Source organism: Halichoeres trimaculatus, unplaced genomic scaffold, assembly GCF_033239565.1.
Source record: "Halichoeres trimaculatus isolate MK-OKI-2021-1 unplaced genomic scaffold, fHalTri1.1 fHalTri1_scaffold_15, whole genome shotgun sequence".
Taxonomy (NCBI): Eukaryota; Metazoa; Chordata; class Actinopteri; order Labriformes; family Labridae; genus Halichoeres; species Halichoeres trimaculatus.
In genome coordinates this window covers 31,018,375-31,031,962 of record NW_027437193.1, presented here as the reverse complement: position 1 = coordinate 31,031,962, position 13,588 = coordinate 31,018,375, and the positions used below count along the sequence as shown (strand labels likewise).

Genomic DNA, 13,588 nt, shown 5'->3' with positions numbered 1-13,588 from the left:
CCCACCATTTGGTGCTTTTATTTTTATTTACTTTGCAGACCAAAAGCCTCAGTAAGAGCGGATTGTCAAAGAACAAGGCTCCGATGCACCTCTCCTTCTTCTTCGTCGCCACTATTTTCAAACAAATGCGACATATCAGCTTATTGGTGTTCATGAGCTCACACTTTGTTCATTCTGATAAAAAACAAAATATTCCCACACTGGGACTGTGGCAGGCGGCTTGAGAACTGTATCTTTCGTGCCATCACTCATATTAGCGTGTGTTTCCTCCTTACCCCTCAGGACGCTCGCTCCAGCTCTCTCCATGTGTACACGCGAGCAGCCCTGTCTTCACCCCAAAGATCGCATTTTTGACAGATGCTCACTCCGCTATAAATCCGCTAAGTCCGCTATAGAACCTATGCACCCCGATAATAGGAAAGATAGACGTAGTGAGTCATCTTCTCATTCAGCCTCTTTGGTGGAAAGAGAGGAGGAAAACAAACATGCATGCACGTGTCAGTTTATTGAGGCTGGCAAACTTACCGAGGACGTTTTTATTTATCGTTCGATTAATCGATTAATTGATTATCGTGACAGGCCTACCAATGCGCTTCATTTTCCTTTTTAGAAACAGACAGGTGACGTCGGGGAGACTACATTCATGTTTTATACAGTGCATGCTAACAAGTCACAAATATCCCCACCTTTTATGCCTGAAATGTGAATGCATCATCACAAAGGCCACACGCTGGTTAAAGTAAAGTAAAGTAAAAAAGAAGCAGAATCCAAAAATAGATAAACCACTCTGTTTTTACTTAAGCAAGCTGAGCACAGAAGAATTGCTGAAAATGATGTACAAGGTTTACTGATTTCATCGACAGATTAGTGAATAAAATAAAGAGTCATATCAAATATCAACCTGGTAAGGTTACAGCTCTCAGGAGTATCATCACTGCTCTACAGAAAACTAATCATTTCAGATATCATGATTAATGGCAGTTGAATTTGGACCCACATGTGAAAAGGAAAAGAAAAAGAAAAGAAAAAGAAATTCAGCTTCATTGACCTGATACCAAAACCAAACCACGAAAAATTATTAGAAAGCCTTTAAGCACTGGTGTGCCGTGCGTGTAGTGTGAAGAGTCGCTCAAACTTCCACTAAACTAACTCAAAATAAGCGACTACAGAATGTGTGACTGGCATTTACATGGAAAAGTTTCTTTACCACGTCAAGTCTTGAGAATGTGACTGCTGTTCTGTCCTGGTAAAAAAATCCAACTAGAAAAAGCAATACAGCCTTCGCCAGAAATCAAACACGCAAAACTAAATGTGCTTCTTATCTTAACATTGACTCTCCATATAAGGCATGAGTTTGTTTTATAAACATTTTTTTGGTCTTTGCACTCAGTTATCTAAAAAGCAATGTGCACTTGTTCACACCTGGGGTTAGATGGAGCGTTATTTACAGCGCTATACCAGCAGACTTTTTGTCACCACATCTAAAGATTCCTCTGATTTTCAGCTCAAAAAGCTCAAATTATAAAATATTTTGCCATTCAGTTTGTCAATGTGTTCACCTTCTTTTGGTATAGACACACCACCAAGGACAGAACATCACTAACCAAATTCTCACTGATGTTAAGCATGGATACAAGTTCTCAAATGCCAGATAAAGTGAAAGGCAGGGATTAAAAAGAAATATTCAAAGACAGTAATAGGGTTCAGGATTATCAAATTTTAAAATGTTAAGCGTAACATAACAACTCATTCACCACATATATAATATTTTCCCATTTCCCTTCCCATAAGATTGTTCTGTAGCCAAAGAGGATAGAGTTAGAAAAGGGGGAATCCTCTCTGAGTTGTGTCAGAGGACCCCTTTACTGTTCCTCTCTACATATCAAAACTGCCTTCATCTGTTCAAGGCAAGGTCTTGGGTTTCCCTCACCACATGGGCTCTGTAAAGTTCCAGATGGAGGTCCTGGATCCTGTCAGTGTAAGAGTCTTGACTCATCTGTTATATTTTTCTGAAGTAGGACAGAAATGGTGAAGTTAGGCCTTCAGGTCACAACAGTAGATCCTCTGAAAGAGTCCAAGTTGTTGTCCTGAAAGTTCAGGACATAACTCCACCCTTTGTTTCAGTGCTCTGACGACAATTTATAATAAAAATGTGACAGCAGAAAACAAGCTAGGAGTGACTGTAAGAAAAGCCAGGGTTGGTGTCCATGATGCTGGACAGTTTCCCCTGAAGCAGTGACTCTTCTTCCTTCGACTAACCTCCACTCCTGCGCCTGACTTGTGTGCTAGGTTAGCTAGCTGCACAGCTGAGCAAGCTCAGGTTCAGGGGTAGCGTTGGGAAGCTTGGAGTTGAAGATCTGCAGCGAGTCCTTAATGCGTGCCACCTCTCCAGCTGACAGCTTGAGGCGATGGCGCAAAAGGCAAGAAAACAGATCCAGTGGCTGCGGTGCCGGTGGAGACAGACGGTTAATCCGGTCTCTCATTTCCAACAGCATGAGAAAGGCAGCGTCCTGTGTACCCTGTGTGTAGGGGTAGTCTAACTGCAGAATCAAATCCTTGATGCCCTCGGGGTCAAAGTGCATGCTGTATCCAAACACTTTTAGCGTGTTGATCTTCATGTACCCCATGTTGGATGTCTGGTCATCGAGGTCCAGTGGTTCATAGAAGAGAGTTTCATTCACTGTTGGGTCATCTGTGAGTATGCGGCTTCTCAGGTAGATGTGTACCGTTTCAAAGAAGGACTTCCACTTGTTGCCCAGAGTCAGTGTCCAGTTGTAACACTGTGCCGTGGCGACAGCGTCCAGTCGAGTTCTCTCCCAATTGGAGAAGTCAGGCTGGGTCACTGGCATGAACCAGCTCTCAGAGTGACTTCCTCCAAAAGGATTTACGTATATTGCAGGCACAGGCTCCAACGTTGAATTCTTAGTTAAACAAATCTGAAAAGAAATGCCCATAAGCATGTGGATGAGATTGGACTTGTTCTTGTTACTCTTGAGTGTCAGCAGCATTCTCTTCCTCCAGGCGGGGTTAAACCAACTTCCCAGGCGCACGTCGTTGCTGATGTAGATGGCGTGCACCTCTATCCGACTGTCCAGACGCTGCAGCAGGTACTTCACCTGAAGAGAGGATAGTACATCAGTGTCAGCCTAATGGGACAAGAAGCATAATACATTACAGGGTATCTGCAGGCTTCAGCAAGTCAAATTTAAGACTTTTTAATGCCACCTTGAATGACATTTACAGCCGAAAATGCTAGAAATATAGGCAACGGTTGGGGGATCCTGCTGTATTACAATCCAAATTTACATCATCTAGCCAGTCTTTAAAAAATTGCACTTACCCATAGTCCCAGACTGGCTAGCTGGCATGCAGATAATTTATATAACAGGGATTTAAGCAAAAAAAAAAACAAAAAAACCTTTTGGTTGTTCTTGTTTCTAATGTCAAAATATCAGCTCTCCTTCTTTATCTGGGCTTGAGACCAGCAAAAGTGAACCCCAAAGAGATGTGCACGTTCATATGCATGCAGCGTCTTGCTCTGGCTGCAGCTGGGAGAGACTGCTACGCAAGTGAGGAAGAATAAGATAGATATGTGCTTTCACGCTAGTCTCCAAACTCCAGATTAAGTCTGTAGATTTGTCACTTTTAAAAAAAAAAACTAGTCACTCAAGGGGTCTACGAACTCGCAAAGTAAAGTAACAAAGTAATTAAGTTGGCTACACTGATTGTACTTACTTTTCTTATTGGCACTCAACATGCTTTCCATTTTATATCAAGTCATTGACAGACTCTTGTTTATTAAGGATCTTTGGATTAACAGATATTTATTATTACCCAGTGATTATATCATGATCTGTTTTTTTTGTTTGTTTGTTTTTGTCTGCGTTACATTTGTCCTGGCCCTAAATAAACCACTATCAACAGCTATGTTGATTTTTTTTTTTTCATTACAACTTTCATTTATTGTAGGTTTATTAGTATTACTATTGCTATTGTTATAATAATAATAATAATAATAATAATAATAATAATAATTATTATTATTATTATTATTATTATTATTATTATTATTATTATTATTATTATTGTCCCACTAATGTCTGACAACACATGGACTACATATAAAGCTCTGGAAACCTCAGCATCAGGCATGTCCAGGTCCAGGTTCAGATAGTGGTCTAGGGATGCAGCGATACTGGGACGGCAGGACCCAAGATGAAGGAGGTTTCCATGATGACAGGCTCCACAACGGGTCGTGTTGTCTGTGGCACAAGACACACAGGAGGTGGAGGAAGTGCCCACGATGCAAGGAATGGCTCCCTGACAGGTGGGCTGCTCCATGGGGCAGATACAGCTCCTGGTCTCTTCTGAGAAGGAGCCCAGCACGCCATGTTCATTGCAGTAGAGCAGAGACTGGGCTCTACTCAGCCAAAACCCCACAGGCCTGCAGGGAGAAGAAAAGAAAAAAACACGACAAGGCTGTCACATACAGGACCATTAATCATACGCCATCACAGGTGACTATACAGATCACACTGACTCAGATTGTACTTCTTTGGGATTTGTTTGTTTTTTCCTTTCGTTGTTGTTCCCTTTCATTGTCGCTTGAGCTTTGAGTCTCAACACTAACAGCTACAGAGTCCCGTGGGTAATGTTAGCTGAGCTTAGGGTTGCCACCTGTGACCAGGATGGTATTCTCCACACTCAGATAGTGGGAGCCCATTTCATTCATGTTGTCAAGAGCCGTGGAGGAGAGACTGTTTTCAAAGAAAGTGTGTGGAGAAGCATTCAGCAATTCAAAAAAAAGAAATTTGGGTGCCACATTGTACATGTGGGCAGTGGGCCCACGATGACTGCACAGAGGGGTGGGATATATACAGATGTCACAGTTGTCAATTAGCCATAGGTTCCCAAATGAGCCAAAAAGATTTGGGACCACTGTTTGAGACCCAGTCTGTTTTAGGCTAGTTTAATGCACTATGTTCCAACTCCTAAAGTGATACTCCGGGATGGAACAAGTTGGGTCCTATCACAAGGTTTAGGGCAGAAATTACCCCTACAGCAGTGTTTTTGTGCAGCAGAAGCCCAGGGTGCTCACACCAAACACCCCCTCCCTGCTCCCCTGCCACTTTCCTCTGCACTCAGACCGGGCCATATTTTACTTGACCAAAAACACAAATAAACAGACTCCCACCGAAAAAATCTGATATTGGTCTGCATCACTCTTTATTTAGAGAATTTTCAGCGCGTTACTTTCACACAAAAACACCGCTAAATAAGGCTCTAGTTCTCATCATGTCTCTTCATCCTGGCAGACTACCTGCGTTTGTTTACATCTGGCACGCCGCGCGCGTGCACTGTTACACTAAGCGGCGAGCGCCTCGTAGCCAGCTGTGGCTGTGCAGCGGAGGTAGCGCCGTTTTACGACACGATGTGCAGCCAGAGTCTGCGCAGAAGAGACTGTGAGGGATTCTGGGATAATCTAAGCAGACCCGGGTGACAAAAATAATACATATAGTGGTAACCAGTAAAGCTGCATCGCTGGCTTTTATTAATTGCAACCATGTCAACCTTTCGTGTGATTTTCTTCCCGTAGTCCTCATACAACTTTTTGAGGACTTTTAGCTCCACTGAGGAAAACGTCTCTCAGTTTTGACATGATTTTTTCATTTCAACAATCAACACATCTGGGCTTTTTATCTACCATGGACTTAGCTGCAGCTTGGATCAGCCTGGCTTGAATAAGCTCTCTGAAAACCAGCTGAGCCTCGTTCGTGGAAAGAGTTGCAGCTGAGATTAAAGTGGCTGCTTATTCAAGCAACACTCACCAGTGATTGCCCAGACTTTTTTTTAACCAGCTCTGTGCAATACCCCAAGTCACTGATGGTTTGTTTGCTTTTAATGGAGTCCCACCACTGGTAAGCACATTTCTATTTACTCCCAGGACTTTTTGGACACATCTACAGGGTCAGAAAACGATTCACAAAAAAAATCACCTGTTTTCATTGAGAAAAGTGGCTATAAATTGAGGTTTGATGCTTGATACATAAATGACATTAAATTTTCAAAAATTGGAAGTCAAAAACATCCAAGTAAAACTTCAAGTGTTTTTTGTTGTTTGTCTTGTTTATTCAAACAAATCTAGTGTTTTTTATCCATTAATGGACAAAATGATTGTTAAACGAGGGATAAAAATATGAAAAGAGTTATGAATGGCACTTGAAACTGAGTAAAAATACATACAAATATGGTTTTTCGAGGTGAGAGGGTTTCAGTGAGATGATAAAATCTCTAATAAAACTATCAGGGAGCCAGTGAGGGGTGGCTGAAACAGTAGTTTTGTGGTCTTCTCTATTAAATACCTGTTAAAGGTTTTTCCATTGTGAATCTGTTATGTGTGCCCTGTAAATAGAGTTTGAGGTAGAAAAAAAAAAAAAAAGTCACATGACCTTTCAAATAGGGCGGAATGTTTTTTTTTTTTCCAATGGTGAAGTTGCCCTTGGATTAAGGGAACGATGATGTCATAATGCACTGTGTTCTGTTCCAGAACAGAGGTTCACTGAGGAGTCAGTAAGTGTAAGACACAGTAAGACACAGACCAAACCACAAAAAACCACGACAGGATTACACGTTTGTTTCACAGAGAACGTCAATATGGAACAAAAAACAAAGAGCTTTGCCATGTGGGAGAAGACCAATGCAGTTCCTCACCACGCATACAGCTGTTTTGCTAGGGAGGCACTTCAAGAGGAAAACATTGCTCTAAAAAGGCGGGTTTGGGTTTTAGAAAAGGAGAGACAGAGATTTGACAACAATAAGAAGAACCTTGATGAGCTTCAGATTGAGCTACAGATGAAAAGGAAAGCAGAGAGCACTTTGACAGTGAGCCTGAATCATGCCAAAAAGGAAGCAGAAATATGGGAACGGAGAGCCCAACTGTACCAGAAAGAACTCTCAGACTATGTGGATAAATATGGCAAGGAAAAAAAAAATAACAAGGACCTTACACAGACTATGAGCAAAAACGAGATAGAGTTTAAGCAAAAAATCCACACCCTAGAGCTTGAGGTAGAGGCACTCAAGAAGACAAACAGTGATCTGGAAAAAAGTCTGGATGCTGAAAGAATAAAAAATGTTGAAGAAAATAATAAGGCCATTGTCATAGAAAGGCAAAGATATAAAAAACTGAGCAAAGAGCTGACTCAAGAGAGGGAAAAAAGACACATATTGGAGCGTCAAAACGACCAGCCAGATATTTTGAAAGCGTTGGAAACATCACACAAGCTTGAAGCTGAGGAAAAATTAAAACCTTTAGGTGCTTACAACAAACGGCAAAGAGCACTCTACAAACAGCTGAATGAAAAAGACGAGATCATTCATAATTTGGAGAAGGAGTGTGAGCTGCTGAGACACAAGCTCTCAATATGTCCAGCACGGCAGGATTTATTGTTAGTTTCAGAGCTGCAGGGGCAAAACAGAGTGTTGAAATCCAAGTTAAATGCACTGAAAGGTCAGACTATTTTTCTGGGTAGCCAAGTTGCAGCTGAAAAGGAAAAAAGTAAGAACCTGGCTGATAAGCTGCCCACCATCAAAAAGCTGTATCTCAGAGAGAAAAAGTACAACTACGAATTAGAGGAGGCCTTGAAGATGAGTGGAACCACACAGTGGCCTGAAAAAGAACCAACTCAGGAAGAGCAATTCCATTTTGCTCCTATGGCCGAAGAGTCCGAGCTGGACTCCACAGACCATTTACCTCCCGCCCCACCAAATTCAGCAGACAGATCTAGGACATTTGGGGCAAAAACAGTTCTACCCCCAATAGGAGGGAGCTCCAAGTCATCAACCAGGAAACTGAGCCCCAAACCTCCAGTCTGCCCCAAACCAAAAACTAAATCACTCAAGAGGAGAGTCTTCTTAACCCAAGACGGCTGTTACGACGAAGAGGTTTGAGGGTTCAACCTCCAGACTGCAAACCCTCCACAGCCCCATGAGGTGAGGTGACCTTAACCGTGATGAATGCTTTAATTTGTGCCATTTCAGTCACGCTATCATGAAATTTAGATTAGGATCCTGACGTCATGTTTAATTTAATATGTCTGTAAAAAGAAAACTGGGTACAACGGGGTACTGCTCCTGCACAGTAAGGCCACCAGTATGAATCCCAGTTCGCCTGGTGGGCTTTTCTGTGTGGAGTTTGCATGTTCCCGTTGCCCATGTGCGGGTTTTCTCCGGGTGCCCCGGCTCCCCCACGGGCCAAAAAAAGCACTCATCTGGTTATGCAGTCACTGTAAATTGTCTGGAAGAAAAAAGTTGCCTGTCTCCGTGTGTCATTCCTTAAATAAAATAAAGCTGTTAAATCTGAATCAGTTCTACAACATGCATTTCTCTTTCCCTCCATTCTTTAACAAATAAAAATACTTCCATATTCAAAAAACTCAATCTAGAAACTTCCTTTGGTATTGATGTGAAATATGTGGTTGAATAAACTTGTGTAACTTTCATTTATTGTCTCAGATATCTTCCTTGGTCTTTTTTTTATTTTATATTTATTATTTATATATAATACTGATTCGTTCAAGCGGATAGTATCTTAAAGGGCATACTGCAGGTAAAAGACAATAGTTAGGGTCGCAGTCAGCTGACCGGAGCCTTTCAGTTGCACTTTGAGCCTGCGTTTGTTGTTTGTTGTCTGTTGTCCGGTCTCTGGGTCTCTTTCTAATTGTCTGTTGTCATCCTCAGTGAGAATGAATGTTGTAATCATCCAGATAAATATCAAACATGTTTGAAAATTATCGGGGTGGCTCCGACGAGTCTGTGAGACGATCGTGGGGCTAAAGATTCATCTGTCAACTGCTCACACTAGAGGATAATCTTGCCCAAACGTTGGGGCCAATTTTAGTCCCCGACCAGATTTCTTCCTCGATTGTCGGGAGGACCGAATCTGGGTTAAATCGGGAGAGAATCCTGTAGTGTGAGCCAGGCTTTAGAGATGGGGCCCAGTAGGAGCGCAGGCTGCTCTCGCATGCATTAAAATGTGTGTGACGTGTTGCTATGGTAACGCATTAGACCAATTTAAAGCACACCAGTTGACATTGGAATTCTCACTGACCATGGTATAAGATAAGATAAGATCTTTATTGTCTCCCATGGGAGAAATTTGTCTTGGACGCAAGGGCCCAGGGGACACTCACACTTCAGTCCAATCACACTCAAGCATAAAAAAAATAGAAACTAACATTCCAGCATTGTGAGGCACAGTTTTGCTCTGTGTTTGTTGCTCCTCATCACACTGTGCTGTGCGTGATGTCATTAATGTTAAACTAAGCATGCGTGTCACTTCTGAAGTGTAAGCTGTTCACATCACAGTCTGCAGTCAGGTCACATTACAGGTGTAATCTGAACAGCCAAACACAAAAATCAGATTGGAGAAATAAATCAGAATTGAGCATTAAGGGCTGCAGTGTGAATGTAGCCTCAGAGAATGGATGTGGAATCTTCAAAATTGGCTAATTTCAGGATGTTTTTCAGCCCGTTTTAAACCCTTCTCATTCAGTCATACATTCAGCTACAAACTCCATACAAACTTTAAAACATTCAGCTATGTTTCTGCTTTATTCAAGCTAATTTCATTTTTTTTCCTACACTGTAAAGGATTTTCTTAAATTCAACTGTATTTTACTGTAATATCATCAGTTCCTTACTGTAAACGGTACATACAGTATAATACTGTTAAATGCAAAGAGTTGTGGGAAAGAATTAGGACACTACTGTAAATCATTTTTGCCCGGGAAAAACTGACCAATGGCATGCCAGATTTCTTGAACGAACTTTTTTTTTTCCCCGAGCGGTTTTGGCAGAGATGGGACAAAGAGAGGGAAATCTTAAACTGCTTTGCTGGGATTCCAATATCAGACGAAAGTACATTAATATTTAAAATTGAAGATCAGTAAATGAATAAATATTAAAGGTATGTCCTATGTTTTGCTTATTTCACTGGTTAAATATCCATTCTAACTGTGTTTTTTGGGTATTGTGAGTGACAGAGGGCAGTGCCTGTGAGCTCTACCAATCCATTTTTAAGCATTTTGTCTTTTCTTCACTTAAGCTAAACTAGTCGCATATATTTTATAACCTTACAAGATCAGGTAGTACGAGCTTTCATTAATTATTCGGACTTGTAAAACACCGTTGTCTTTGTGTATCATTCTCTTATTCGATAAAACTCGTATTAGGACCTGGTTGATCAGTGACTTTACACGAGTAAGGCGGCTTTGCCTGCCTGCTCCTGCCGTGGATTACTTTGTTAGAAGAAGTTAGATCCCAGTGGACGCTGATTTAAATTTCATGGTTTCTTTTTTATGTCTGACGTGTTATTTTTCTTCTTTTCAAGAGGAGTGCTGGACCGAGATACAGTCGCAGTCTGTGGCTATATTGTGGCTGGTGAGTACCTTTACTTTCACCTAAAACATAGCGGGAGTTACTGAGGACAAAACAGAGTATTTAAGTTGTATTAATTTTACTGAATAATTCTTTTAACAACTGCTGTCAGCCGTTGGTGGTTGGTTTAGTTTGGGGGTGGCTTTCTGGCACTTTAAACAGGGGAACGGCGTCAGTTGACGTCGACCGTGGGCCAGAGTTAAAAGTGAATAATACGAATTTTAAACGTTCACTCTCCTGTGTGGCCTCAAAACGCCATTTGAACGGACAGAAAGTCGTGAATATCTGTAAAAATGGTCGCGTTGTTGGTTTGTAAACCGTGCGGAGTATCTGTTCGGACACTCTCAGGGTTTTACAGGCATGTCAGAACTCATAGGAACCTGGCAAATTCTGTGTTCGACTGTGGTTTGCCGAGTTGTCCTTGTAGTTTTAAGACACTGTCGAAAACACCCACAGCCAAATAAACGTGAAGTGAGGGAAAAATGTAGCCCTGCTCAAAATGATCCAGTGGTTTGTCAGGTTGAGGGGTGTGATTATTCATCTCAAAATCTGTTTCTATTAGTTGACCATTTAAAGATACATTTAAGAGATGGGAAAAGTGTAACCTGTCCCTTTCCTGACTGTCATAAAAAGTTCCACGTTAGGTCATCTTTTGGATCACATGTCTGCAGGAAACACAAGGACTGCATTCAGAAGCCTGTTCAGTTTAACAGAGCATGCATCCCTGACAGAGATTGCTATGATCTCAGTCATACTTTCTATGCTAATGAAGCTGATGCAGATGAGACAGACCAGGAAGTACATGATGGCAAAAATGAGGAGGAAAATTTTCTGACAAATCTGGCACTGTTTTATTTTAGGATGTAAGCCAAAATGTTGCTACCAGCCTCTACTATCCAAACTCTGATAGAGGAATTGCAGATTGTACAGGACAACAGCATAGAACATATTTTTTCAGAACTGAGGGATGAGTTAAAAAGGCTGAATGTGTCAGCAAGTGAGATTGAAAACATGATAGCTGGTCTGAGCAAGAACAACCTTCTGTGTTTGTTTAATTAGGGAGTTTTTAAGTCTGATGAAACACGTAAGACATTTTTCAAGAAGAATTTTAACCATGTGCCTCCAAAACAAATTTATCTGGGTAAAAATGCAAAAGGAAATGACTGTTTTTTTTTCAGTATGTTCCAGTAGCAGAGGCATTGAAAGCTCTTCTAAACCATGATTCAGTTAAAGCACAGTATGCTGAAGCTAAGGAGCACCAGTCAGAGGATCCACATATGTTGGAGGATGTCAGGGATGGCAAGATTTTTAAAGACAAAGACATTTTCATGCGCTCTGTCTCCTCAGTCTCCATTATTCTCTACCAGGATGCCTTCGAAGTGGTAAATCCCCTTGGCTCTGGGAGAAAAAAGCATAAGCAGCTTGCTGTTTACATGACTCTGTCCGAGATTTCTCCACACCACAGGTCTTCCATAGATCCTATACAGCTTGTTATGCTTTGGAAGGAGGGAGATTTCAAGTTCTTTGGGCAAGAAAAGGTGTTTGGTCCTCTTGTAAAAGATTTAAGGGATCTTGAAGACACAGGAGTTGAGCTGAACAGTGGTCAAATACTGCAAGGGGCAGTGCTTGCAATAGTTGAACATTGATGCATTGATGAACTCAAAGAACACTGGCCATTTCTTTTTTTTTAAAGGTTCATGTATGATTACTTCAACATACTGACCAGTATTGACATTGATAGCAGATTAGCAGATTCCTTTGACAGAAAAGCAAAGAAGGTTCTGCACTTCTTTGAAAGTCAACTTCCAAAGTGGACAAAGAATGTACGGACAGTCTTAAAACTGATCAACAGTGCTGATGGACAAGACATTGACTATGGTGTTGCTTTCTTGGTCACCACAACGGCCTTCTTCAAAGAGAGGGAGGATGCACTGCTTCTACTGGCAGATGTGAGTATAAATGTAATTTTGAAAAGCTGTCCTGGAAGAATGATGACATTATTCAAGGACATCATTTAGCATTTTCAAGACTGCCTTTTAAGTATCTGTGCAAAGAGTGCTGTTACACACATGCTACGTTATAAAATATTATAAGAGTCATTTTTATAACAAGTATATAGAGTGTTTTATTTAAGAAATTTAGATTAACTTTCTGTTTATTGCTGTTTGTAGGTCACTGCAACTCCAGCAGATGTAGAAGACAGCCTTTCTCTACCAAGCACTCCCAGATTGATTGCACTTGGTGAGGCTACTTAATGTTTTGGAAATTCTAAGTTGAGACCATTCTGGAAAAATTACACAAAGCAACTTTTCCAGTCCTTTGCTTGCCATGAACAAATTTAAACATTTAAAAGCGAGAAATCAGTTTTGATCTCTTTGTGTGTTAAGAATGACTTTACTCCCCAAATTACTTAATCATATAAAGTTTATGTAAGTTTCAGATGGATACACCTTAACCATTTTTTTAGAGAGAGTGCTACAAAAAATATTTGTACTACAGTTGGTAATAAAAAAAATATTTAGATCCAAAATCGTGCGGCGGACATCTGTATAGTGGTACTACACGGGGCATACAGTGTCACTCCTAAAACTGCATTAATTGTCCAAAAACTCATTAGTTTCACCAATATTCCATTATGGCCTGCTCATGCTACTCCTCCATTACAGTGCCGGCTCGCTCTACCCATGTTGTTGTCACTGTACTGACCATAGATGTACATAAAACTTCTATGGTTCTGACCTCTGAACTGAAAAGTTTCTTTGCGGTTGAGCGTGCATGTGCAGTACGGCTCATTGTTTCAGCGGCGAGTGGTGGCAGTAACTTTTCTTCATCCAGTCAGTACAGTGACAACATGGGTGGAGCGAGCCGGCACTGTAATGGAGGAGAAAGGCGAGCAGACCATGATGAAATATTGGTGAAACTAATGAGTTTTTGGACGATTAATGCAGTTTTAGGAGCGGCGCTATGGAGTTAGATTACTGCCAAAACCTCACAAACACAAAAACTGTGTTTTATTTGCGGCCAGTGATTCACAAACAAACTCAGTGTGATTTGCAAAAGCAAAACATAATTCACAACTAATGTATTTAGTTTTATTCATGAGAAAAAATGTCTCTCCAACAAATACATCTTGTTTCACAAATACAGAAAA

At 41.0% G+C, this 13,588-nt stretch overlaps 1 protein-coding gene across 1 annotated transcript in view; it reads right to left on the bottom strand.

Annotated features, from left to right (window-relative positions):
- Positions 1 to 795: 795 nt before the first annotated feature.
- Positions 796 to 13,588, bottom strand: part of brinp2 (bone morphogenetic protein/retinoic acid inducible neural-specific 2) — a 413,075-nt gene continuing 400,282 nt past the window's right edge. Inside the window, exons 8-9 of the mRNA XM_074689200.1 lie at positions 4,138 to 4,444; positions 796 to 3,116 (exon numbers count right to left, since the gene is read on the bottom strand). Coding sequence (XP_074545301.1) covers positions 2,295 to 3,116; positions 4,138 to 4,444 — 1,129 coding nt within the window. The 3' untranslated portion in view covers positions 796 to 2,294. The remainder of the gene's footprint in view (positions 3,117 to 4,137; positions 4,445 to 13,588) is intronic.